General features: G+C 57.9%; 1 protein-coding gene across 4 annotated transcripts in view; it reads left to right on the top strand.

Annotated features, from left to right (window-relative positions):
• The window catches only part of PITPNM3 (PITPNM family member 3), an 85,600-nt gene extending 61,169 nt beyond the window's left edge, over positions 1-24,431 (top strand). For all 4 annotated transcript variants that reach the window (XM_037126744.2, XM_037126743.2, XM_053672620.1 and 1 more), the window contains 13 exons: positions 230-352; positions 784-968; positions 3,465-3,637; positions 4,848-5,018; positions 6,317-6,511; positions 7,021-7,169; positions 9,571-9,687; positions 11,474-11,590; positions 11,929-12,077; positions 12,337-12,486; positions 15,428-15,611; positions 18,830-18,958; positions 20,358-24,431. In XM_037126744.2, the coding sequence (XP_036982639.2) occupies positions 230-352; positions 784-968; positions 3,465-3,637; positions 4,848-5,018; positions 6,317-6,511; positions 7,021-7,169; positions 9,571-9,687; positions 11,474-11,590; positions 11,929-12,077; positions 12,337-12,486; positions 15,428-15,611; positions 18,830-18,958; positions 20,358-20,660 (2,145 nt within the window). In that variant the 3' untranslated portion in view covers positions 20,661-24,431. The remainder of the gene's footprint in view (positions 1-229; positions 353-783; positions 969-3,464; positions 3,638-4,847; positions 5,019-6,316; positions 6,512-7,020; positions 7,170-9,570; positions 9,688-11,473; positions 11,591-11,928; positions 12,078-12,336; positions 12,487-15,427; positions 15,612-18,829; positions 18,959-20,357) is intronic.
• The last annotated feature ends 109 nt before the right edge of the window (positions 24,432-24,540 follow it).

The raw sequence follows: 24,540 nt of genomic DNA, 5'->3' as shown, positions 1-24,540 counted from the left end.
TGACCCTGGCCTTAGTCTGACCCCAGCCCTAGTCTGACCCTTGACACCAGCCTGGCTTCTGTCCTCAGGCTGACCCTGGCCCCAGAATAAGCCCTCTGCCCGCTGCAGGGGCTCTCTCAGGCCTCCTGGGATAGGCTCCTCGTTCTCCAGGTGACCTGTGCTCTGGATGGGTGTGGGGGTGAGGGGTCAGCAGAGGCCAGGCCCGCAGTCCCAGCCGTGCCTTCTCCAGGTGTGTCTCATCGGGGACTGTGTGGGGGGCCTCCTGGCCTTTGATGCCATCTGCTACAGTGCGGGGCCCTCAGGCGACAGCCCAGGCAGCAGCAGCCGGAAAGGGAGCGTCAGCAGCACTCAGGTGCGGCCAGGGAAGGGTGGGGATGGGGGAGGGGTTTGTCCTTGGGAGCAGGGGCCTCTCGGGGGTGGTTAGTGTTAACCTTTAACACTGGCACCGTGAAGTCCAGGTTACAAAGTGTGGCATCATGATCTCACCAGAGGAGCAAGAGATTACTACCACAGTGAGGAGAGCGAGGCCCAGAGGGGCTAATTTGGGGTTGGGCCCCCAGACAGCTGCCCCGGGCCCCACCGAGTCGCTGGTCTCTGGGGATGCAGGAGACAGCCCTGTGACCAACCTCAAACTGCGACTGTGTTGTGGCTGTCATGCTTCTTTTGGAAGAGGTGTCGTCTCTCACGTCTAGAAGAAAGGGGTCACTTGTGACTGGGGGAGGAGGCAGGGCCCCAGAGTCTGCAGTGACTGCAGTGCCGCCCGTTCTCCCCTCGGTCCCAAAGGACAGCCCGGTTGTGGGGGAGGAGGAGTGCAGTCTGGCCGGCAGCAAGCGGCTCAGCAAGAGCAACATCGATGTGTCCACCGTGTTGGAGGATGAGGAGCCCAAGAGGCTGTTGCCACGGAAACAGAGTGATTCTTCTACCTATGACTGTGAGGCCATCACCCAGCATCACGCCTTCCTATCAAGGTAACCACTCCCTGTGTCCCACCGTCCTGCAAAGTGTCTAGAGCAGAGAGCACCTTGGCTTAGAATCACATGAGTGGCTTAGGACCAGCCCTATGTCCCGAGTCCTTCTATGGGAGCTCCTAGGCAAGTGCTGAGACCAAGGCCACTCCCCATGGGCCCTGGGCTGAGACCCAGGACCCTGCACTCTGTCTCTGCTCGCCCAGCTTTCAGAGAGAGGGGTCAGTCAGTCTCACATCCCCGAGCCTCAGTTTCACCTTCTGCAAAATGGCAAATGCTGCCCAGCCTGCTTCACTGCTGGTTTTGGGAAACTAGTGAAAGAAGAGGTGTGTTGTAAGTGCGTTTGTGAGCTACTCCAGGTGTGTGTTCCTATTATTTTCTCGGATGAGGCAATACAGATGAGCTAAGTCAGGACCCTTCCTGGGGCCACATAACCAGAGCTGGGACCAGCACACGCACACTTGTACTCGAAGACCAGGCAGGACCCTCCACGGAAAGTCCACTCTTTAACCTCCTGAGGAGACTTGCTCACCAATACGGGCTACCTGAATTATGTGCACATTCATTCAGGGTGCACAGGGGCATTGGGCCTAGACCGGAACCAGAAGGGGTGCCTCCCAGTTCTGTCCCCCTCCTTTCTCACCCCGGCGGTGAGCACCATGAGGTTGGCTCTGCATGTGGAAAATAGACCATCAGTATATGTATTTTTTACATGCTTTGCATTTCGTTTTGCTTAAAAAAACCCTTATATGGTGATCTTTTCCTCATATAATTAAAAATACTTGGTAGATATTCTTAACAATATTTTGTTGAGTAAATGGAGAACATTTGGACACTTTGGCTGTTTCCCGTTCTTCAGAACTATAAATAGCACTCTGGTGGCCATCTTTGTGCACAGACACGCACGCATGTGTCAGGGCTGTTCTGTTTGTGTGGATTTCCGGAGGAGGAATCATTAGGTCAAGGGCTCTGCTTGGTTAGATCTCTGACTATTTGAAGCCCCTCTGACAGACTGTTCTTTAGAAAAGTGGCCACATTTCAAGTCCGGGGTGCAAGGTGTGATCTCCACATTTCTGGTTCGTCCTTGCAAAAACCCTTTAAGAAAGCCCCAGATTTGGGTAGTGACAAGAAGTTGGAGGCTTTTAGTGGCAGGTCCAAAACAGCCAGCTTTCCCTCTGGTGAAGGGACAGATGGCTGTTTCTTTGGCAATTAAGTAGTTGGCGTGTGTTTGGGGACCAGGCTGTACACGAAGTATGTATTGTTTAACACCAGAGTCATCACCCTCACGAGAGATGCTCCCACCACAAGGGGCAGAGGGGGTGGGATTCAGGACCCTCGCTCACACACCGTTTTGATGGTGATTTCTCCCTTTCCTTTTCTCCTCCAACTGGAGTGTGCTAGTTGAATTTGCTTTTAGTTGATTCATAAATCATGCAATCCTACCCTGGCTGGTGTGGCTCAGTGGGCTGGGTGCCAGCCTGCAAACTGGAAGGTCGCCGGTTCCCTTCCCAGTCAGGGTACGTGCCTGGGTTGCAGGCCAGGTCCCTGGTTGTGGGCGTGTAGGAGGCAATTTCTCCATGTATCTCTCACACATTGATGTTTCTCTCCCTCTCTTTCTCTTTCCCTTCCCCTCTCTCTAAAAATAAATAAATAAAATCTTTAAAAAAATTATGTAATCCCACTGGATTGTCTTAAATTCAAATGCCAGTTGGAAGGTAAGGGAGGTCCCCAGTTTTTCTGCCCATCCCAGGCAGCTTGGTCCCGGCCTGTGGCTAAACATCAGCATGAGCTCTCTGGGGCAATGGGTGCCTGGGATGTGAATGACTGGATCTCCATGTCTTGTCATTTTCTCTTTAAGCTCTGCTTCATCTGCAGGCTGGCGGGGAGGGAAGACCAAGCTGTTTGCATCTGTGCCTGCGGGTGGCCTGGAACATCAGTTACAATGAAAGGCCTAATCCTGGCAGGACTGACATTACCCAGCTGGTCTGTGTATTGGCCAGCTGGGCTTCTGTGGTAGATAATGCCGGAATCCCCAGTGCGGCCATCACAAACCCAGCACGATGGGGCAGGCCCGACAGTGTGGAGGACGCTGAGGTGTTCTCGGGTTCTCAGCCGGTTTTAGTAAATCAAGCTTTACTGGCCATGCGTAGTCGTTTAAGTATCACCTGTGGCCGCTTGCGTGTTACACAGCAGAGTTAAGTAAACATGGTGGGGACCATATGGCCCTCAAAGTCTAAAATATTTACCACCTGGTCCTTTATGGAAGACGCTGGCCGCCGACCCCTGCCTTAGCCAAACGTTGGCCAGGCCTTGGTGGCCAGTGTGGAGATGGTTGCCGATGCGTATGATGGTGTCCAGCGAGTGGACTGTGGCTCTGGGCCCTGCCCACAGAAGGAGGGCTGGGCTCTCTGCACCCAGACTTGAGGCCCCCTGCTCGGTGAGTACTGCATGTCCGTGGTCCTTCCCTGACGCGCCCCCTGTGTCCTCCCGCTCCCGCAGCATCCACTCGAGCATGCTGAAGGACGAGGCCGAGCCCCCTGCGGCGGGGGCGCCCCAGCTCCCTGAGGTCAGCCTGGGCCGCCTGGACTTCGATGTGTCTGACTTCTTCCTCTTCGGCTCACCCCTGGGCCTGGTCCTGGCCATGCGGAGGACGGTGCTGCCAGGGCTGGACGGTGGGTGTGGCTTGGCCTGGGGCCTGAGGGGCCTTGTGTCCTAGGCCTCTTCGTTAGCACCTCAAATCAGGGAGAGTGGGGGTGGGGGCAGGTTCGGGGAGGGCCCCAGAGTTGGGGGTGGTGGACGGAGAGAAGAAGAAGCAGGGGGAGGGAGAGGAGGAAGAGTGGGGTAGTTTCCCCAGGTGGAACAGAGCTGAGCTAGCCTCTGGTAGATTTCACTGTGAGTGTCATGTGTCCCCGGACGGTTTGTGGCCCTCTTCTTCAGCTGTCATGCTGTGCGGGAAGAGGAACTACCAGCATTTACCCTGTTGTACCCACCCCTGTGTCCCCAGTGTCCAGGTGGGCACACTGCAGCCCGGCCTGTGTTAGTGACCCTGGCACACAGCTAGGCTCACGCTGTGCCTCTGCTTGGGCAGTGCCCGCAGCCCTGAGTGCCATCCTCCACCCTCTAAAATGCACAGAGGCGATCTGCACCAGCAGGCCGTTAAGCAATGATTCTGAGAATGCAAGAGTCTGGAGGCACCTTGGAGATGAGCGGACCAGGGCTTCTCAAACTTGTACCGCAGCTTACCCGCGGCTTACAGTACAGAACAGAGAAACAGGGAGAGGCTCTGCTTGAAGTAGGGGGAGGAGGCAAAACCTCGCCGCTGCCCCCATGTCACTAGGGAGCCCTAGGGCTCCCTGGATGCTGGACAGTCCAGTCCCCAGAGGCAGAGGGACAGAGAAACGCACTGGTGAGGTGCCTCAGTGGAGACACCTGCTGGTCTGTGAGAGAAGTGTACTGCCGACTCAGGCAGAGACCTCTGCTGCTGGCCTAGGAATTGCGTGAGGGCTGGAGGAAGGGGCAGCTGATCTTGACGGAAAGACCTGCGGTCGGCTTCAGACATCAGATAGCAACTAGGTGAAAGCTGGAGAATTTATAGGAGTTTGACCAGTGGAGAGAGTGGAAGAAGGACCCACTGGAAGGAGGGGCAGTTTGAGCAAAGGCACAGGGAAGGGAACACAGCAAGATTGTCAGGGCGTGTTGGACGGTTGCCAGGGCAGCAGAGCTGGGTGCATAGGCTGGGAATGCCAAATCGAACCTGATGGTAGCAGGGAGCCATGGCATTTTCGAACAGAGGAGTAGGCCACTGAGAACTGCGCTAACAGAAGCCTTCTAAGGCCAGGGGAGCAGGTACCAGCAAGGGGCTTCCCCTGTGTATTCTCCCAGGATTCCAGGTGCGTCCCGCCTGCAGCCAGGTCTACAGCTTCTTCCACTGCGCAGACCCCTCTGCCTCACGGCTTGAGCCACTACTGGAGCCCAAGTTCCACCTGGTGCCTCCCGTCAGCGTGCCCCGCTACCAGAGGTTCCCACTGGGTGATGGACAGTCCCTCCTCCTTGGTAGGCTCCCAGGGGTGAGGGAGAGTGTGCTGAGCTGGAGGCTGGGCCCCAGCCAGGAGGCACTGCAGGGCCACCACCTCTGGTCTAGCCTTTCCAAGCTATCAGCCGATGGGGTGACTAGACCCAACTGAACAGGGGCCGTGTGCTCTGGGGGGCCAGAGCAGGCAAACAGCTCACTCACCTGCTTTCCGAGCAGCCCACCTGTGTGAGCACCTGCTCTGTAGGGGGCTTCTTGGGGCTCAGAGACCTAGGCTCTGCCTCCGGTGAGCTCCTGGCTAACCTCTCAGCCAGCATAATACTTGAGCTGTAAGACCTGATTGAGAGCCAAGGGGTCTAGCTGAGTGCTATTGCCCAGTGGCTAGCCTAGATTCTGGAGGTGCAGAGCAGGGAGTATCTCATCCTGGTTGGCTTCAAGGAAGAGGGGGCTTTTGACCAAAGCATTTGGACAGGTGTCGAAGAGCTGGAGGATGGGGGTTGGGGAAGATCTTCTAGGTGGAGGGAATAGCAGAAGCAAGAGCAGGTGGGTTTAGGAGATAGCCAGTGGCTTCTGGGGCTCAAGTGGGGTGAGCTGGGCATAAACTGGGATGAGGTAAGGGGAGGCCCCTAACAGACAGTCAGGGCTTGGAGGTGAGAGCCTTGGCTCCATGCACCAGAGCCTGTTCAGAGGTTTGGGGCCAGATTGCTGGCAGAGGTGGGGTGGGGGATGTGGCTCAGGATTAAAAACCAGCCCCAGCCCATTGTGATGAAAACTTAATTTCCAAAGTTCTGCTTTGTCAGGAGCCTCCTGACAAAGGCTTTAAAACCTCCCCCCCCCCAAAATGGGCCCCCGTTTGCTCAGGACACTCCTCTGCTCCCAGAGAGCACCCCGGCTCCCGGGCGGAGTCCCCATTTGCTTCTGGGCTCAGCCACAGTCCTTCGTAGCATAGGAGGGAAGTTCGATACAAGAGCACATGGTTATGGGCCACCCTGTAGCCTCGGCTAGGCCTTGAGGACACCCTCCCAGAGGCCCCTTGGCAGCTGTGTCAGGGGTAGGAGTGACGGTAGGGACCCCGACTTGTGCCTGCATAACCCACAACACAGAGGATGTGGAACCCAGCAATGCACCATGGTGGGTTCCGGAGGTGTGAGAGTGGGCAGGTCGCCTGTCAGGCAGGGGAGTGAGCAGGGCCGGGGGTGGGTTGTCTCTGAGCGCCCGGCCTCCTGCCCAGCATGGGGCTGGCACGGCATGGGTTGGGGGGCAAGGGGTGGCTCCATAGGAGGCGTGCTATTCAGTCCTGACTGTGAGATTCCCCCTCCAGCTGATGCCCTGCACACCCACAGCTCCCTCTTCCTGGAGGGCAGCTCCCAGGAAAGCCCGCCGATCATGGACGCCCCTGCCTCGCCCCCTCAGGCCCCGAGGTCCCAGCGCCGGGGGCGGAGGATGAGCCAGGGCAGCTCCCACAGTGATAGCTCAGAGTCCTCAGACAGCCTGGCCCCCGCTGGAGCCTCCCGCAGTGAGTGAGAGTCTTCTGGGGCCTTCCTTGGGACCCTCCTCTGGGTGGCTACTCGTCCACTGCCAGAGCTGCTGAGGGCAGGGGAGGAGGGCTAATGGAAATCCAGGCTGAACTCTGACCTCAGAGTGAACTTTGACCTTTGACTGTGGACTGAGCTATGACCTCTCCGGGCATAGACCAAGTTCTGACCTCAGCCAGAGCTGTGATCCCAATATTCAGGTTTCCCACTGGGAACCCTGGCCGACCAGCTGCCCTGGGGTGAGACTGTGGGTGCCCCCATGGGTCCCTGTTCCTGGGGACGAGTTGACAGCACATGTCCCCTCCTGGGGTGGGGCAGGAGGTGGGAAGGAAGCAACTTAGGTCCCAGAGCTCATTTTGAGCTGGGTGCTCAAACTCGTACCCCGAGCGGGACACCCACCACTGTGTCTGGTCAAGAGGGTCCTGCATGGCCCCTTGGGTACGGGCCCCAGGCTGGCTGCTCTGTCCTCACCCCCCTCTCGGCCCCGCAGTCACGGCCAGGTGGTGGGGCACCAAGCGCATCGACTACGCCCTGTACTGCCCTGAGGTCCTCACAGCCTTCCCCACCGTGGCGCTGCCCCACCTCTTCCATGCCAGCTACTGGGAATCCACGGACGTGGTGGCCTTCATCCTGAGACAGGTACTCGGCCCTTCCCGGGTTCCGCCTGCAGGGCCCCTAGGCAGGGCCCGGTCCTTCCGTGTCCGGAGAAGAGGCTTGCTCTGCAGGTCACGTCGGCCATTGGGAAGTCACTGGAGTCCTCAGCCAAGTGTATGTGTTGGGGGAGGGTTGGCACAGTCAGACAGTGGGTTTCATAAAGAGCACTGGCTTCCGGGTAATGGCCCGGTACTTTCCAGAACATTAAATAGAAACTACACAGGAGAATGTACCCATGTTTCAACTCGAAGACTGGAGTAATAAATGTCTGCTCCCCCGTGAGTCTCCATGTCCTCCGCTGTGAAAGGGGGCCAGTGACTGAGCAGAGCCTGGGGAAGAGGAGAGGTGCGGTGGTGGTGCAGCCTCCACGGCCAAGGTCAGGAGTTTGTTGTTATGCGGGGTCCAATCAGAAGCTCTTGCAGGATTTTGAAACAAGGAACAGATATCAGCTTACACGGATTTTTACAAGGAAGGCTCACTGCCATCTGGGGGAGAAGACATGAAGCCCGTTATAGGAAAGCATAGGAGCCCAAGTTCAAGATGGTGGCTTGGGCTGTTGTGCTGGCGGTGGAGGTGCTGAGGAGCTCGAGCTGGGCGAGGGTTTGCGTGGTGGTGACAGGACTCATTGGTGCCTGAGCTGCAAGGGAGAGGGGAGGCCAGCGGGTCCAGTTACACTTGAATACTTAGGGCCAGGAGAGAGCAGGGCTGGGGCGGGTGTGGCAGGAAGGTGAGATGCTGTGAGATGTTGAGAAGGAAGGTGAGTGGAAAGTCTGAAGCTTGGAGGAGATGCCAGGATAGAACGTGGGGTCATTGGTGCTTGGATCACATCTAAAGCCAGTGACGGGCACAATGCTCCGATTTTGACACCAGTTCCGAGGTGTGGCTTCTTCCCCACACCGTGCAGTTCAGCACCACCAGCCGGGTGTCTTACAGTTCAACTCAGATCCCACAGGGTAGTGGTTTAGACCCACAAGTGTGACCCCACCCCCCTCAGATGGCAATTGCAAGTCTAGGCTGTTACCCGGGCTTCTGACTGAGCGGAGGTTCCGATATACCCCCTCCTTGGGCTTGATAAACTTGCTAGAACTCTGTGAGCTGCTCTAGCAAATAAGGAGCATAAGGAGAATAAGGGGAAACATTTTCCTTGTTAGATTACTGGTTTATTATAAGAGGATGTAGCTCAGGAACAGCCAGATGGAAGAGATGCACGGAGCTTCCCTGACCTCTCTTGGGACGCTTCTCTCCCCGAATCTCACCTGCTCACCAGCCAGAAGCTCCGTGAACCTCCTTTTTGGAGGGTGTTTTATGGAGGTTTTATTACCTAAGCACGGCTGGTTAAATCCTTGGCCACGAGCGATGGGTCCAGCCTCCAGCTGCTCTCTGCTCTCTGGAGGTTAGTGGTTGGGACTGAAAGGTCAAACCCTCTCTTCACCTGATTGGGTCCCTTGGCAACCAGTCCCCCAAAATTACCTCATTAACATACCAAGAGACACTTTTGTTGCTCTCACCACTTAGAAGATTACAAGGGTTTTAGGAGCTCTGTGCCATAAATGGGCAAAAAACCCCCCCCCAAATATGTATTTCTTATGATGAATCCTAACACCACACCTAGCGAGGAAATTTCCATTGGGTAGAGAAGTTCAAGGATGAGCCTGCAGCCCCACAGGGAGACAAGAGTAGCACCAGAGGGAGGCGCCAGTCCCCCAGGGTCGGAGAAGACCTGAGGGAGGACGGATGGGACTGGACCTTTGACGGGCAGAACGGAGTCTGGGCGGGGCTGTGGCTTCAGTGGAGCCGTGGGGACAGAAGTGGGGACAGAAGCCCGACAGGGGTGGGCAGTGGGGGAGAGGCAGGTAGGGAGGGGGTGGCTGAGCTCGGCGTAGGGAGAGCAGAGAGGGGCGGTGGTCACTGGAGAGGCACTGAGGGTCCCAGGGAGGGTTTTCTTTTTTAGGGTGAGCACGATCACTGCATATTTTTATGCAAGCGAGAATGGTTTGGTGGCAAGGGACTAATCTGTCCCTTCAAGGGAGAGGGTAATGCTGCAGGAGCGATGATCTTGAGTGGGCAGGAGGGGCTGGGGTCAGGGCTTCAGCTGGCCTTCGGGGAGGGTCACCTCGGGTAGCGGGAGGGAAGGCAGAGAATGGGTACTGACTCAGGGAGCTGTTAAGTCTGGGTGCCAGGGCCAGAGTGCATTTGTGGGACTGTGCTCTGGCCCCGGCTGTCAGGACAGGTGGGCAGGGACGTGGGTCCTGGGGTCTCCAGCCTCCTGGGAGGTGGGGAGGCTCAGAAGAGGGCCTTCTGGTCACAGGCGGGTGGGCCCGACACCCTGGGAACGAGGGGAAGGGGCTGAGGTGGCCTGACCTGGAGCCCTGCCCGCCTCGGTCAGGTGATGCGCTACGAGAGCGCGCACGTCCAGGAGAGCACTGGCCTGGATCCCGCTGCACTGAGCCCCGCTAACCCCCGAGAGAAGTGGCTTCGTAAGAGGACCCAGGTCAAGCTGCGGGTATGTGCTGGTTGGAGTCACCTGCTGGTTGGGATGTGGGCTGGGGAGGTGGGGCTGCGCCTGGGGCAGGCGCAGGCCCTGGAAGGGCGAGGGGGATGGGCGCCCTGTGAATCGACTCTTTCTTTTGGATACATATAGTGAGATATAACTCGGGTTTTAATCATACAAGATACTCATTTAAAATTCAGTGGATTTCAGTGTACTCGCAGATGCACGCACCCTCACACCACAGTCAGTTTTAATGTTTCCATCAGCTCAGAAAGGAAGCTCCCTTCCCTTTGGCTGTCATCCCCGCCCCCGCCCCCGACCCTGAGCAACCAGTGATCTACCTTCTGTCGCTACAAACCTGCCCGTTCTGGACGTTTCATGTGCGTGGAACAACACTGACCACCTCCGTCGCCCCAGCAGTGCCGAGGGCCGGCCTTCCCCACCCCCTGGCCCGCACTCACCCCCCACCTCTGATTCCAGTCACCCTCGTGGGCCTGGGATGGCATCGTGCGTGCTTTTGGTTGGCATTGCCCTGATGACTGCTGAGGTCCAGCACCTTGCCACAGCTTTGCTTCCACGAATCAGCCCCTCCCGCTCCGTGTTCCTGCAAGGGGGCCGGTGTCCCGCACTGGACAGAGCAGGGTCTCCAGGGCAGGGTCAGTGACTGGTTCCTCTATGTCTACAAAGCCTGGCAAAGGGACCTGCAATGAGGCGACTGCAGATGTGTGTGGACTTGCTCCAAAACACCACAGGGCGGAGGGGAGGTAGAGCCCCCTTTGGGGGGCCCAGGCAGCGTTTCTGGGGGGACAAAGCTGAGCCAGCTCCCGGTGGAGGGGCTGAGTGCGGGTGCAGGAGGCCAGCAACGGCATGTGCAGTGGGGGCCCGGTGTGCGCCAAGGCCTGGGCGCTGCCACTGAGCCGGCCTGAGAGGCCGGAGGGGCTCCGAGGGCGGCAGCGGAACAAAAACTGAAAAGGTCGTCGGCAAGTCTTGGGTGCTGAGCTCGGGATTTGGGCTCCAGCCGGAGGGCGCTGGGTGTCAATGGCTTTGTGCTTTGTAGAGATGATGGGTCTGCCTTGGGGTCCGTTTCTGAATAAGGAGCTTCATTAAGAAGCTGTTGGCAGAGTGCAGGCAGGAGGTCACACAGGCGTGTGGGGAGATACCAGGCGGGCGGTTCTGTGAAGGAAGGGCCAGCCGAGGCCTTGGAGCCGCAGGTGAATTGAAACCAGAAGTGAAGAGGGGCGGGGGTGTTGGGATGGTTACAGGTAAAGTGAGGCGATGTCCGATGTCTGGAATGGCTCCAGAATCACCTGGGGTGGGGCTGGCGCGGGGACTCAGCAAGGGCAGGATGCTGCAGTGGCCGTGAGTGGCTGAGCGGAGGGGCTGGTGTTGGGCACACGAGACGTGGTTACACTGTTCCCTCTACTCTTGTACGTTTGAAACCTTCCGCTAAGAGCAGGCGGGTGGCAAATGGCTGTCGGGTGTGAGTAGGGGTGTGGAGGGAAGAGGCGAGGGTGAGAGTCGGTTTCCGGCCCAGGGAACAGGAGGATGACAAGCTGTGCAGACCAGAGGCTCCCCGGGGCCGTGGGGGAGAATCGAGAGCAGAGAACGGTCGCATTAGGGTCTAAGGGTCTGCTTTTCTCCCAGGTTCCATGGGCACACGCCTCAGAAGTGCTACAGGAGGTTAACAGGAAGGCATGACCAGGCAGCTCCACGCTGCCCGCCCCCCCAGTCCTAAGGACAGTGTAGTGCAAATGCAGGGCCCCGTGTGCCAAAGCTGAGCTGCTTTCTGTGCTTCTAGAACGTCACTGCTAACCACCGGGCCAACGACGTGATTGCTGCTGAAGACGGCCCCCAGGTCCTGGTGGGGCGGTTCATGTACGGGCCCCTCGATATGGTGGCGCTGACAGGAGAGAAGGTACAGAGGCTGGGCCGTCCCCTCCTTGACTGACCACAGGTGCACCGGGTACCGCGTGCCATGGCGGCGAGGACTCTGGGAGGGCCGAGCTGGGAGACACTTGCCTGGCCGGGGCAGGCCAGGGAGCGCACTCGGGGAGCAAGGGATGAACTCGGTGTGTGGGGGAGGCCGGTGTGGCTGCAGGGGAAAGAGAGAGGATGGGAGGGGCCAGGAAATGTCAGGCAGGACCCCACGCTCTGGCAGAGGGTTCCCTGGCCGAGCCCCTAAGCCAAGCCCACAGCCACCCACCGCCCCCAGCCGTCAGTGACTCAGTCCCCTGGCCACCTTGCTGCCTCCAGGTGGACATTCTGGTTATGGCGGAGCCATCCTCGGGCCGCTGGGTGCACCTGGACACGGAGATCACCAACAGCAGTGGCCGCATCACATACAGCGTGCCTCGGCCCCGGCGCCTGGGTGTGGGCGTCTACCCCGTCAAGATGGTCGTCAGGTGAGACCCAGCATACCTCTCGTGGTGGTCCCACCGTTTTCATGGCCCTCCCAGCCCAGCCTATCCAGACCACAGCATTCTTGGCGCTCTCTGTGGGGCCTCGTCCTGTCTGTGGGGACAGAGAGAAATGGACAGGTCGTCACCAGATTCTCTTCGGCCCTGGGCCCCAGACAGAGCTCCGCCCCCAGTGGTGCTGACCTCTGGCTTCAGGCCAACACCGGACCCGGAGCGCACGCTGACCCTGGGTGGTGCCTTCCAGGGGCGACCAGACCTGCGCGATGAGCTACCTCACGGTGCTGCCCCGTGGCATGGAGTGCGTGGTGTTCAGCATCGACGGGTCCTTTGCAGCCAGCGTGTCCATCATGGGAAGTGACCCTAAGGTCCGTCCAGGGGCAGTGGATGTTGTCCGGTGAGTGCTACCCCCTGCAAGGGACATGTCCCCCCTGAGCAGGGGCCAGCAGACCCAGGGGGCACGGCTGTGCTTCCTCTGGCTTCCTCCAGGAATTCCACTGGCCTCTGGGCCAGGAGTGGCGAGGCCTGGCTTCATCTCCGATGTTAAGTTACTGAGCATCCTTGGGGTCCAACCCGCCGCTTTCTAGACCCCGGCTCCTCATTTATTCTAACACTAGTGGAGCTCTCTCTGCAGTGAGCCAGTCCTGGTCTCTCGCATTCTGACCCCAATCAGGATGAAGTCGGCGTGTTCTGATGATCTCTTGCTGTGTAACAAATGGCTCCAAACTTAGCAACTTAACATAATAATTTATTATTCTGTCTCACGGTTCTGCAGATTGACTGGGTTCTTTGGAAAGGTTCTCATGTGAGGTCTCTCTAGCAACTTCAGTCAGAAGGGGGTCTGGGTTGGGGATCAGCTGGGCTCCACTCGGCAGGGTGGGTGTTCAAAAGGCCTGGCGTCTGAATGTGTCTGTTGGTCCTCTGGGTCACTCTGTCTCTCCCTGTCTCTCCACACGGCTGCTCCCTGGGCCTAGCCTGGGAGCTCTCAGACTACTCTGACATCCCCTGGCTCCTAGACACCCGCGTGGGAGCTGCAAGCTCCCTTATGACCCAGTCTCGGGAGTCACAGTGCCCTTTCCACCATGTTCCATTGGTTATAAGCTAGTCACAGGATCAGCCCAGATTTAAGGGCAAGGGGCCACACACAGGTCTGAGGACCTGTGGCTCGCTGAGGGGCCATCGTTTGACTCGAGCTAACGTGCAGTGCTAACTGAGAGATGAGAGCTATTCCAGCTGGTTGGAGAAAGCAGAGTGAGCTTCCTGGGAGAGGTGGCATTTGAGATAGCCCCTGAAGGAAGAATCTATATGTACGTATTTTCAATCATTCTATTGTACAAATATGAGCAAATGGAGAAAGGTAAAAAGGAGAACATTGATTGATTTAGACAGGCGGAGAAGGAGGACACAAGGTGGCAAGGTCAGGGAAGAGCAGAGCATGTGTGGGGAACAGGTGGGACAAGCTCAGGGAGGTTGGGCTTTGGAGGACAATTTAAGGCAGGGCAGGAGTGTGGCTGGAAACACAGCCTCCCAGGCTAGTGCACTGCCGAGAGGGGGAGGGGTGCAGAAGGTTTTGCCAACAGAAAAGCAAGAGGCGCCACTTTAGTTCCTCCTGCCCTCCTTGCCCCCTCTGCCCCTGCCCCCATCTGCCCCTTCCTAAGCCAGGCTCTGTGCTGGGCACTGGTGCAGAGAGAGACCCCAGTAGGAGGACTCTTACGGTGCTGAGGGGAAAGCAGTCACAGGCGTGGGAAACTGATCCAGGATTCCACGTGACCCGAAATCCCAAAACGGGACGGATCCTGGGTCCTGGGAGCTCCTGGTGCTGGGTAGGGCTGTCCTGCCTCACCCAGTCGTGGTGATTGCTCTGGGGAGGGAGGACGAGCCTGGCCAGGGGCCCCTAGGAGGCTGCTGACCTCATGAGGCCCAGTGGCCCTGTGGGGACAGGTCATGGACAGGCTCAATCTCATCTCAGGGGTCAACTTTCCCCCTGTAGGCTGGGCCGTTTATTCCCATTACAACATCTTCTCCCAACCCCTCCTGAGTCAGCAACCACAGCTGGGAAGGGAGGCTGTGGCTGGCCCTTCCTCTCTGGGGACCCTTCCAGTGCCCTCATCTCCTTCCTGTGGGCTCCTGGGGCCACTGCAAACCGTGCTGCTCCTCAGAAACTGCTTTTTGTCACCACCGATCACTGGACCCCACCTCGGAACTAACCAGGATCCCTGGGGGTGACACCTGGGCCTGTGCATTGTTACAAAACCTCCCCAAAGCTCTCAGGTCATCTTCTAGATTTGGAAGCGCCCACTCTTTAGTAGCTGGTTGGTGGCTAGTGCCACAAACTCCCAAACAGGTCTGGGCTTATCTGACTTCTTGCAGCCAGGATGCTGCGTGACGTCATCAGAGAGCACTTCCAGCCATGCTGTAAGAGCACAGAAAAAAGGGGCTGATTCTGCTTGGGAAGCAGGGAAGGCTTCCTGGAGGAGGGGGCCTAGAAAGATGGGAGGATGGGAACACAGGAGACAGAGCCATGAAGGCTGTCTAGGGGAGGCGTGTGCAGCAAGAATTGCACCACCATGCAGCTCCCTGTGACTGGGGTGGGGGTCAGGTTCGGGGACACAGCATGAGGAGAGAGTTTGTGACCTCAGGGCACCAGAGAGCCAGGGGATAGCTTTAGGCAAAGGAGTAATCCTGTTAGATTTGTGATTTACAAACATCACCATGGAAACGGTACAGGGGGTAATAGTAAAGCAACTGAATAGAGCACAGCATGCCAGGGACATTTGGGATTAATTCAATTCCTTCTTAGGATGACCTGCCTGGTGGTTGCTAGTATTATGCCCATTTCACAAAGGTGGAAACTGGAACCCTGAGGGTTGAGTAACTTGCCCAAGGTCTCAGGCCCCAGGTTGGGTTGCAGTGGGGGGAGTGGAGGCAAAGGGGCCTGCCAGGAGGCTCCTGTAGTGGCCCGGGTGAGGTACGGGGCCTGAGCCCAGAAGGGATTAAAGTGAGCGTGTGGAGGACAAGAGTAAAGATCCTGATGGGGAGGAAAGGGGAGGAATCCAAGGCGCTCACCGCTGGCTCCAGGAACTTGAATTCCATGGGCTGCATCACAGAGAAGGGGACATGAACAGAGGGGGCAGGAGTGGGGGTGGCAGTGCCTGTGTGCTCCAAGAGAGACATCCAGGACCCACAGGGCCCACCTGGGAATGTGGGTTCGAGGGTCCCTCTGGTTGTCCCTAGTGCCCCTTGGAGCAGTCCCTCCGGCTTCTCAGGGAGGCAGCTGGGCAGTGGGCAGCTGGCACTGGGCTGGGGCTGGGCTGGATGCTGCAATGCCCTCTCACCAGGCACTGGCAAGACCTGGGCTACATGATCCTCTACATCACGGGCCGGCCGGACATGCAGAAGCAGCGGGTGGTGTCGTGGCTGTCCCAGCACAACTTCCCACAGGGCATGATCTTCTTCTCGGATGGGCTGGTGCATGACCCACTGCGGCAGAAGGCCATCTTCCTCCGCAACCTCGTGCAGGAGGTCAGTGTCCGGCCCTGGGGTGGGGCTTCAGCCTGGGAGGGCGTGAGACCTCCAGGACACCCCTCCTCACTCCTTCCTTCCTCCCGCAACCCCAGCGGGCCCTCATCCATTTTCCCACCATCTCCCATCGTGCAAGCAGTGGCCAGTGTGCAAAGCACGTTCAGCAGATCTCAGTGGGCCCTTTATGACCCTCAGGGACAGGTGAGAAAGGTGAGGCTCACAACTTGCCCAGGATCTCAGAGTCAGACTTTCATCCTTCATCTCCCGACCCTGAAGCCCCCTCTTGTCTCTGCATTTGGTTGTTTGTTCAGCAGACACCGAAGTGCCTGTTGTGCTTTATGCCCTGTCCTCAGAGACAAACAGAAGGAGGCACATGTTCTTTGGAGCTTTGACCCAGAGCTGTGGTGTGGTTCTCACACTGTGTCCCCAGGCCCCCAGGCGCAGCACTCCTGGGAGCTCATTAGAAACGCAGATTCTCTGGCCCTCCCTCAGATCCACTGAACCCAAACCTCTGGGGAGGGGCCCAGCAATCTGTGTTTTATGCAACCCTCCAGAGGATTCCGGTGCTCACAACATTTTGAGAACCACCGAGCTAGAGCAGGGGCTGACAAACTCTGGCCTGGGGGCTAACCCTGGCCTGCAGCCTGTTTTATATGACCCCAAACTATAAGTGGTTTCTATACTTTTAAATGGTTGGTGGGGGGGGGAAATCAAGTGAAGAATAATATTCCCCGACATGTGAAAGATAGATGACACTGAAATTTCAGTCCATAAACAAAGCCTCGTTCCAGCACAGCCGTGCACATTCACTATGTGCTGTTCGTGGCTGCTTTTGAGCTGCAGTGGAACAGGTGCGGATCTGCAGCAGAGTGCTGAGCCCAAGACATTTATTGTGCTATCTGGTCTTTCACATGAAAAGTCTTCCAATCCCTGATCTAGAGGAGGAAGGACATGTAAATCCAGTGTAATTAGAAAAGGCCCATGGGCAAACAGGAGAAAGGACCTAGCTTTGCCTGGGGAGAGCAGGGAGGGCCTCTGGGAGGTGGGAACTTGTGAGCTGAGTGTTGAAGCACGAGTATGAGTTTGTCAGGTGGCCAAAGAAACAGCATGTGCAAAGGCCCTGAGGCAGGAAGAGCCTGGGATGTTCTCAGAGCTGTAGGATGAGGTGCAGGGTCAGACCCAGGCCACTTGTGAGCTGAGCCCCAGAGGTCTTCAGAGATCTGAGGTTGGCAGGTCTTGAAAACCTAGAAACCCGGCCCAGATCGTGAACTCTCTGCTGAGGGCAACAGGCAGCTGTGGAAGGGTTTACAGCCCCAGAAGAGCTTAAAGCGGCAGCGTCTCATTCGGGCTTTAGAGAAAGCCCCTTGCAGCTGTGCAGAGACCAGACTAGTGGGAAGAGCAGAGGCAGGGGGGTCAGTTAGGCAGCCTCTGCCCAGACAAGGGACAGGAAGATGAGCATCTGGGCGGCAGCCACGGGGTGGAGAGGAAGGCATGGGCAAGTCCAGGGGTAGAATTGTCAGAACTCCCCAGTGGTTTCGTGGAGGGAGTGAGGAGCTCTCTCCCTCTGTCTGGAGTAACCAGGAGGAGTCGAGGTGCTGTTAACCCAACTGACCGTGGTCTCCATGGAAGCAGAGCTGGTGTCTGTTTTGCCATCAGTACATTGCCAGCATCTCAGGCAACAATGACACAGGATGGGCAGCCAGAATACAGTGAACGAAATGAAAGGGGACCAGGCTGGAGGCAGATGGCCTCATTTGTGGACACACTGAGGCTTGCATGGCCATTGGAGTTGAGCTACGCCAGCCCCAGCTGAAGCAGGTCGATGGAGCCCTGGGAGGGGCAAGAAGGGGCTGCGCTGGGCCCCCAGGGAGCCAGAGGTGGAGTTGCACAGGAGCCACAGCTGGGTGGGGGGAGGCCAGGAGGGAGCAGCTTCCAGGTACCAGGGAGGAGGAGATGAGGTTTGGTGAAGAATGGTCTCAGGATGAAGGCTGGATGCTGATGACCTCAGTGAAGAAGGGTTGCCTCAGGGGGCTGAGGGGGCAGAAGCAGTGGGGGGCGGGCAGAGAAGGTGGGGCTCAGAGGGCAGTGTGGGTGGGACTGGACTCACAGGATGGAAGTTGCTGGAGTGAGCTGGGGTGAATCGGGGTGGGACAGAGAAGCTGCTCCTTCCTTTGGGCTGAAGGCAGGTTGGGGACGAGCTGACCAATGAGGAGATGGCAGGTGGGCCGAGGAAGCCCTCCCTTAGCTTGGACAACCAGGACTGGGTAGCAGCTCAGGGAGGGAAGTGAAAGTCGGGAGAGGTTTCTTTGGAGGGTTGGGCCAGAGCTGCCTGGTTCTCCAGAAGCTCCCTGCAGCCAGTTTATAGAGATGGAGAAGGCGGGTGTGGAGGAATCCCTGGCCGGGGTGGGAAGCAGGAGAGGGGCTGGAGAATGCAAGATGGAGGAGAGGGGACACACGGAGGCCTCGGGGAGGCCAGGCAGGGTGAGGAGGGGCGGGCCAGGAGAGGTGTGCAGGGGTGGATACCGCTGGGGAGGCTGGAAGAGACCCGGGAGGGAAGGAGCGGGGTCAACGTGGGAAAGCAACCATTCAGAGTTCAGAGGGGGTGGTACCCGGTTCAGTCTGGGAGGTGAAAGTCCCTGTGGACTTTAAAGAAGGTATCCTGGTGACGGTGGGACTTAGGAGGAAGCAAAGCTGTGACTTGGGGCCAGAAGTCTCCAGTGAACTTGGGGGAATGTGGGTGGGAGAGAAGAAGATGACATTGATGGGGGGGTTCACAGTGAGGAGCCCAAGATGGTGAGCGCTTTAAGCGAGATGGGGTTCCACCCCAAAGGTCTGGAGGTGACCCTGGAATGCCGGGCAGTTCTCTGAACTGGGACGAGGCTTCTGAGGAGGCACCAGGCTGGTGGGGTGTGCACAGCGCAGGGTTGGGTTGGAGACCAGACGTCCTGGCCCTGCGATGTGGAAACCTGGCACTCAGGCTCCTGGTCCACAAAGGGACGCTTTGCCCCATGGTTACATGACCTATGATATTGGACATCCGTGCTGGTCAGCTGACAGTGTGGGCTGGGGTGCAGGGCGGGGGTGGAGAGGGCAGGCCACTGCAGGCCAGGCCCCCCCTCGGGTTCTTTAGTGTGCAGTCTCCCGCGGGGCTCCCTAGGGGCCCTGTGGGGTGGTTTGACAGGCCTGCCTGTCCCTCCATGAGCTGCCCTGTGTTTCAGTGCTTCATCAAAATCAGCGCTGCCTACGGCTCCACGAAGGACATCTCTGTCTACAGCGTGCTGGGGCTGCCCCCCTCGCAGATCTTCATTGTGGGCCGGCCCACCAAGAAGTACCAAACTCAGTGCCAGGTGGGTGGAAGCTGGCTGGGGCTTACCGCAGGGGAAGGGTAAGAGGGAGTAGGTGGTTATTCCTTAATTTGTTCATTCCTTCATCTGCTTCATTCATTCAACAAATACTACGAGGCACCTGACTCGAAATGGGTTCTGTATTGGGAGCAGGGGAGAGAGAGTCCCTGGTGGAATCGGGTGTCATGTCATCCAGTCTAGTAGGGAGATGGAAAAACCTGTGGACAGTGACAGCACAGTGTGGCCAGAGCCGTCATAAGTGACAGGGGAGTGCAGAGGACTGTGGGGCCCCAGCCAGGAGCAGCTAAGCTGGATGCGGGCAAGGCTTGCTTCCGGGACTGTGAAGGAACTGTCCTAGAAGGGCCCGAGGTTGGAGAAGCAGTTATGACAGGCAGCAGCGAAAGCAAAGGTCAGGAGGTGACAGAGAACGTGTATATTCTGGGAACTGCAAGTGACAGCTTGTCTGAGTGTGATGTGGGAGGGTGCGGTGGGTGGTGGACAGCACTGAGCCCAGCTGGGACTCTGAGTCTCTGTGATGCAGAGAGGCCCTCAGGCTGCAGAGGGGAGGGGTGGGAGGAAGTGGCAGGGCAGTGGAAGAGAGGAGAGAAGTCGGAGGGTCTGCGGGGCATTTTCAGGCAGGATGGGCTGGATTTGGTCCCTAACGGGTCAGGTGTGCAGGATGAAGGGATGGAAAGGCAAGGATGGCACCCTGCTGCCGGCTTGGTGACCCGGTGCCATTGTGGACATTGAGAAGCAGCCTGAAGGAGATTGAAGGGAAGGTGATGATCTTTGAGGGCATGTTGAGTGTGAACTCAGAGTGACCAGCAGGTGAGGGTCAGAAGAGGGAGGAGCCCAGGGGGGGGATCCCTGGAGCAGCGCTGACCTCACACTTGAAATGCGCTTGCTTGCGGATCACGTGGGACCTTGTTTAAACAGAGATTCCAATTCTCTAGGTTTGCAGTGAGGCCTGGGTGGGAGTCTGCCTAACGGTGGTCCAGATCCCCACTTCCGGCAGCATCCGAGCACCCAGTGGGAAGGCGTGGCAAGCAGGGCGGCTGTGGGGGCCAGGAAATGGCTAAGTTCCATGGAGTAGAAGGTGGATGGTGGACGGGAGAGACTTACTTTATGGAATTTCAGTGAAAGTGACAAGGATGGGAGTTTCAGTCCCGTCTACAATCAGAGAGTCCTGGAACAACCCACGGGTACAGACAGAAGTGCTCAGTTGTCCAAAGCAGGAAGGGGAGGCTAGAATGCTAGTGGCTTTCCAGTTTCCTGGGGGCGCCATGGAGCATCTGGAGACCCCAGGGTGGCGCGTTGCCGAGAAAGGGTGGTGTTGGGGTGTGGGCAGCGGGCCCAGAGGCCTGCCCCTGACCTGCTGGCCTGACTCCTGTTCGCTCCACAGTTCCTGAGCGAGGGCTATGCTGTCCACCTGGCAGCCCTGGAAGCCAGCCACCGATCACGCCCCAAGAAGAACAACTCGCGGATGATCCTGCGCAAGGGCAGCTTCGGTCTGCACGCGCAGCCCGACTTCCTGCGGAAGCGCAACCACCTGCGCAGGACCCTGTCCGTGCAGCAGCCGGACCCGCCCGCCAACCCCAAGCCGGAGCGGGCCCAGAGCCAGCCGGAGTCCGACAAGGACCACGAGCGGCCCCTGCCGGCGCTCAGCTGGGCACGTGGGCCCCCGAAGTTTGAGTCGGTACCCTGAGGGCCGGGCTGTGCTCGGAGCAGGGGGGCCCTACCAGGCTGCTTGTGGGGACCAGAGGGGCTGCCTTCTCCCCAACACAGGCCTTTTCCTGCTTTTTCCCTCCCGTGTCTGTCCAACAGTGTCCGACCTCAGTGGGGAGGGACCCTACCCGGCCTTGGGGGGCTCCTTAGGCTGCAAGGAGGTGAGATGCCGGGGTCTCAGTGCAGCCACTGCTGCCTCCCCCGTGCCTGCGACTTCAGGCCCCAGTCAGGGCTGACGTCAGTGTCATCTGGGGTGCAGGCCTGCCAGGAGGTTTGACGAGTCAGTCTCCTTTCTGAGGAGTCAGCCTCCGGGCTTCTGCAGCAACGCTAGGCAGGCCCTAAAGGGAGAGGCCCCAGCCCAGGGGCCCACGGCGGTCGGCTTCCTGGCTGACAGGTGGAGAGGCGAGTGACGTTGGTGACATCCCGAGTCACCGTCTTGGGCCTGACTCTCCTATGGCAAAGTGGCCACTTTCTGGGAGTGAGAGGACGCCCCCTGGGCTCGTCCTGCGTTCAGGCGTCTGTCCACAGCCCAGAGTGGGGCGGGTCTGGTGCTGGCGGTCCATCCTCCCAAAGTCGTTCGTGTCTTGCCTTCTTGTCCTCAGAATCTTCACCATTCTTCTGTGGCCCTGGAGGACCTCTGTTCTCTCTGGAGTCCTGCCTGGGGCCCTCCCCTGTGAGGCTGCACCCTGGGCTGCGGCCTGGCTGGGCTAGCTGGGAGCCCTTGAGCCCATTGCTTGCTCTCTCTGGGCCTCACCTTCCTTATGTCATCCAGGGCTCTCTCCAGCTGCAATTAGATTGGTGTGAGTTTGTGACTCCTAGACTGTCCTGCTGGTCTACCCTCTGAGGCTTTTCAGGCCTAAGAGCTCCTCCGAGAGCCCCGTGAGCTCCACCTCCCCCACAGTCAGGGAGGTGGGCTGGGGGAGCAGTGATTGCCCCGCCACCTCAGAGGAAGCCCCTGGAGGTACGGGAAAGGGGCCCCGCTCCATGGACAGATTTATTTTGCACTGATGCCCGAAACCAGTGTCCCAGGGACAGAGATGTCCTCCCAGCGCGCACTGACCGGCTCCTCCTCCCCAGCTCTACCCAGACCGATTTCTCCCTTTTGGCACCTGGAAGATATAGAGCTGAGGTCCTGGAGTTTTGGGGGTTCATGTAGTTTTGGCTCAAACTGTTGTATTCTCGTTTCTTCCCTCCGCCACTCAGCTTGGTTTGGTGCCCATAACTTCCTCCTGGGCCATCCCGAGGTTGGTGGGGCTTAGCTCTCCTGGGGACCTTCAAAGCCTGTCCAGTGTCCTGGGCTTTGTTCTCCTGTAGCCCAGGCCAGCCTCTGAACCCCACCCCCAACCCTGAGGCAGCCTGGTTCTTTCAGCCCTGGCTCTGTGTCATGGGCCAGTCTGACCATGGGGCCCAGACATCTGTACACACAGCAGGCACCTGTGTCAGCTCAGTGTTGCTTCTGCTCAATGTCTACCTCTTGCAGTTCCCATGTGACCAGTGTCCTCCTCCATGGCAGCTGCTGGTGGGGGCGGCTGGCACCACTGGCAAATGGGGCACCCTGCCAGGGCCGGAGGGGTTCGGGCTCCCAGCCCCCAACCCTGCTCTCTCTACAAGAAATGTGTCTTCTCCAGTCTGCCCGGTCCTGCCACATCTGCCTGACAGACTGGTCCGCCGGTCTATGCTTCACTGTCAGTCCTGCATCTGCATCACAGCAGCGCCCAGTGCTGCTGGGGAGGGGCGATTGCCGGCCTCCTCTCTGGTCCCGCCTCCTGGTGGTTCGGTCGGTCTTTCTCAGCTCTCTGTAGGCACTGCTCATGTGGCATAGCCACCTCACCCCGAATCCTTCCCTTCCTTTCCGAAATATGCCTGGAATTACACCTGGGCAGACTTAATCTGATTCTCAGAAACTCCACCATCTCCTTTTTGCAGAAGCCACTGATGTGTTACTCTCTAGTGCTGAAATAATTAGCCTGAGATACTTCTCCTCTCGTCCGATCCCCTCTGCCTTTTCTGAGAACCCCAGGCTTGGATCAGGAGAGAGAGAGAGAGAGAGAGAGAGAGCGAGCACGAGCACACCAGGGCCCTGGGGAACTCTGAGTCCACAAGAGCAGGATTCTGTGATTGTGGGGGTTGGAGCTGGGGTGCAGGGCCTGGCAGGGGGGCCACACCCCTTCCCTTCTGGAGCCCTGGACTGGGGTTCTAAAGACTCACACCTGTGAGGCCGACGGGACACAGTGAGACCCTGTGAAGGTTCGCTGCAGATGCATCAGTGGGTGTGTGAGTACGCGTGTGCAGCTCTGTGCAGTGACTGGACTCAGAGCAGGGTTCAGGACTGCTTTCATGGCAACCGTAACCAACATGCACTTTCTCTGCTACTGGTTTGTTCAGTTCTGTGCGTCCGGTTATGTTGGAGAAAAACAAAGTCGTGTTGTTTCCTGGACGGGCTGCTGCCTGTCTCCACGCGGTTCTGTGACCCCGACTGGCTGTCTTCCAGAGGGCCCTTCCTTGGGAGCTGGAACACAGACCTCCCCGCCTGACCAAAGCCCCCTGTTTCTCACGTGGCATGTTTGTTGTTCTCGCCTGGTGGCTGTCCTGCAGGAGGGCCTGCCTGCCACCTCCCTCTCCGTTTGCCCTTTTGGGGGTCAGGGTGCAGCTGCAGCCAGTGCCTGCTCTACTGGCATCCTGGGTTTCTCCTGAAGAGCTTAACTCCTTCCTTAGGCTCCACAAAATGTTAAAAGTGAAAAAGGAGACTTTTCATGTATTTGGGTGAATGGTCCTCCTGCCTGGATAGTGGGCCAGAGAAAACAAACATGTTAGGGTCCCAGTATCCAGAAATTATGGGGAGTGGGTGGGCTCTCTGAAAGCTGGAAGGTGGGGTCTCCTGGCTTTCTAACTCCTTTGCCCACTTGGAGCCCATGCCCATGCCCAGAAGTGTCCTGCAGACCAAAGGTGGCACCAACGTTTAATGACAGCTGGGCCAGGGGCAGAGTCCAGCTGTGGCTTGGTTTTGCACAGATGCTCTGTGGCCCAGCCCAGGTGCAGCCCCACCTGGAGGGTGTCGCCCCAACCCCACCCCACCCCTGACTAACTGCGAAGGAGCCTCGCAGCTGACCCCGCCTTAAACAGCCAACTTTCCTGCCCAGCCCCGGGGGTTTGGGTGCCAAGTGCGCTGGAAACCTACTCTCTTTAGCTCAGCCACCAGAAGTCACCTCCCTCCTTCCGCTCCCTCTGGGCTCGGGAGGACTTTCTTAAAAATTATACTTAGGATTATGTGCAAGCAGCAAGGCCTGGTCTGGGTCCTGCTTTCTTTGCTAGGAAACCAAGAAGGTGGTTGGGAGAAATATCAGTTGAACCCCACTCTCGTGGGGGACAAGGAGTGGCAGGCGACACCAAGGAGGTGCAGGACAGGAGGGTGGTTCGCTCATGGGGACCCCTGCCCTCGGACCCCATGTCTTTTCTTTGTTTACTTGGTGGTGGCAGCCCGTCCGGTCTTGTCTGTGGTCTGACTGTTCCTAAGTGTGTGACTCTCAGTATTATCTGTGGTGGCTGGTTCTGTGGTGAAAAAGGTTTATTATATTCTTCATGGCTGCCTTGTACAAAATCCGTTAGAAACGAAAACATGAAATATCAGATTTCTAACAAGACAAAAACAGCATTATGGAGTTCAAAAGATTTTTACAACTGGTCTTGATTTTGATGTGAGCTGGTTTTTAACTCTCAAACATTGTCACCGAAATAAAAACCTTATTTGCCTTTAAAACGTGCTTTGCTCTGAATGAAGCTGAGAAGACTTTCCTGTCCCTCCCGTTCTCTTGGAGCTGGGGCTGGCTGCCTTGGATCAGGGTGGGTGAGGGGAACGGGCT

The sequence above is a fragment of the Artibeus jamaicensis genome, unplaced genomic scaffold (genome assembly GCF_021234435.1).
Source record: "Artibeus jamaicensis isolate MK-2021 breed Jamaican fruit bat unplaced genomic scaffold, CSHL_Jam_final contig_777, whole genome shotgun sequence".
NCBI lineage: Eukaryota > Metazoa > Chordata > Mammalia > Chiroptera > Phyllostomidae > Artibeus > Artibeus jamaicensis.
Note: the sequence above shows the minus strand (reverse complement) of the source record. Positions and strands in the feature narration are given on the sequence as shown.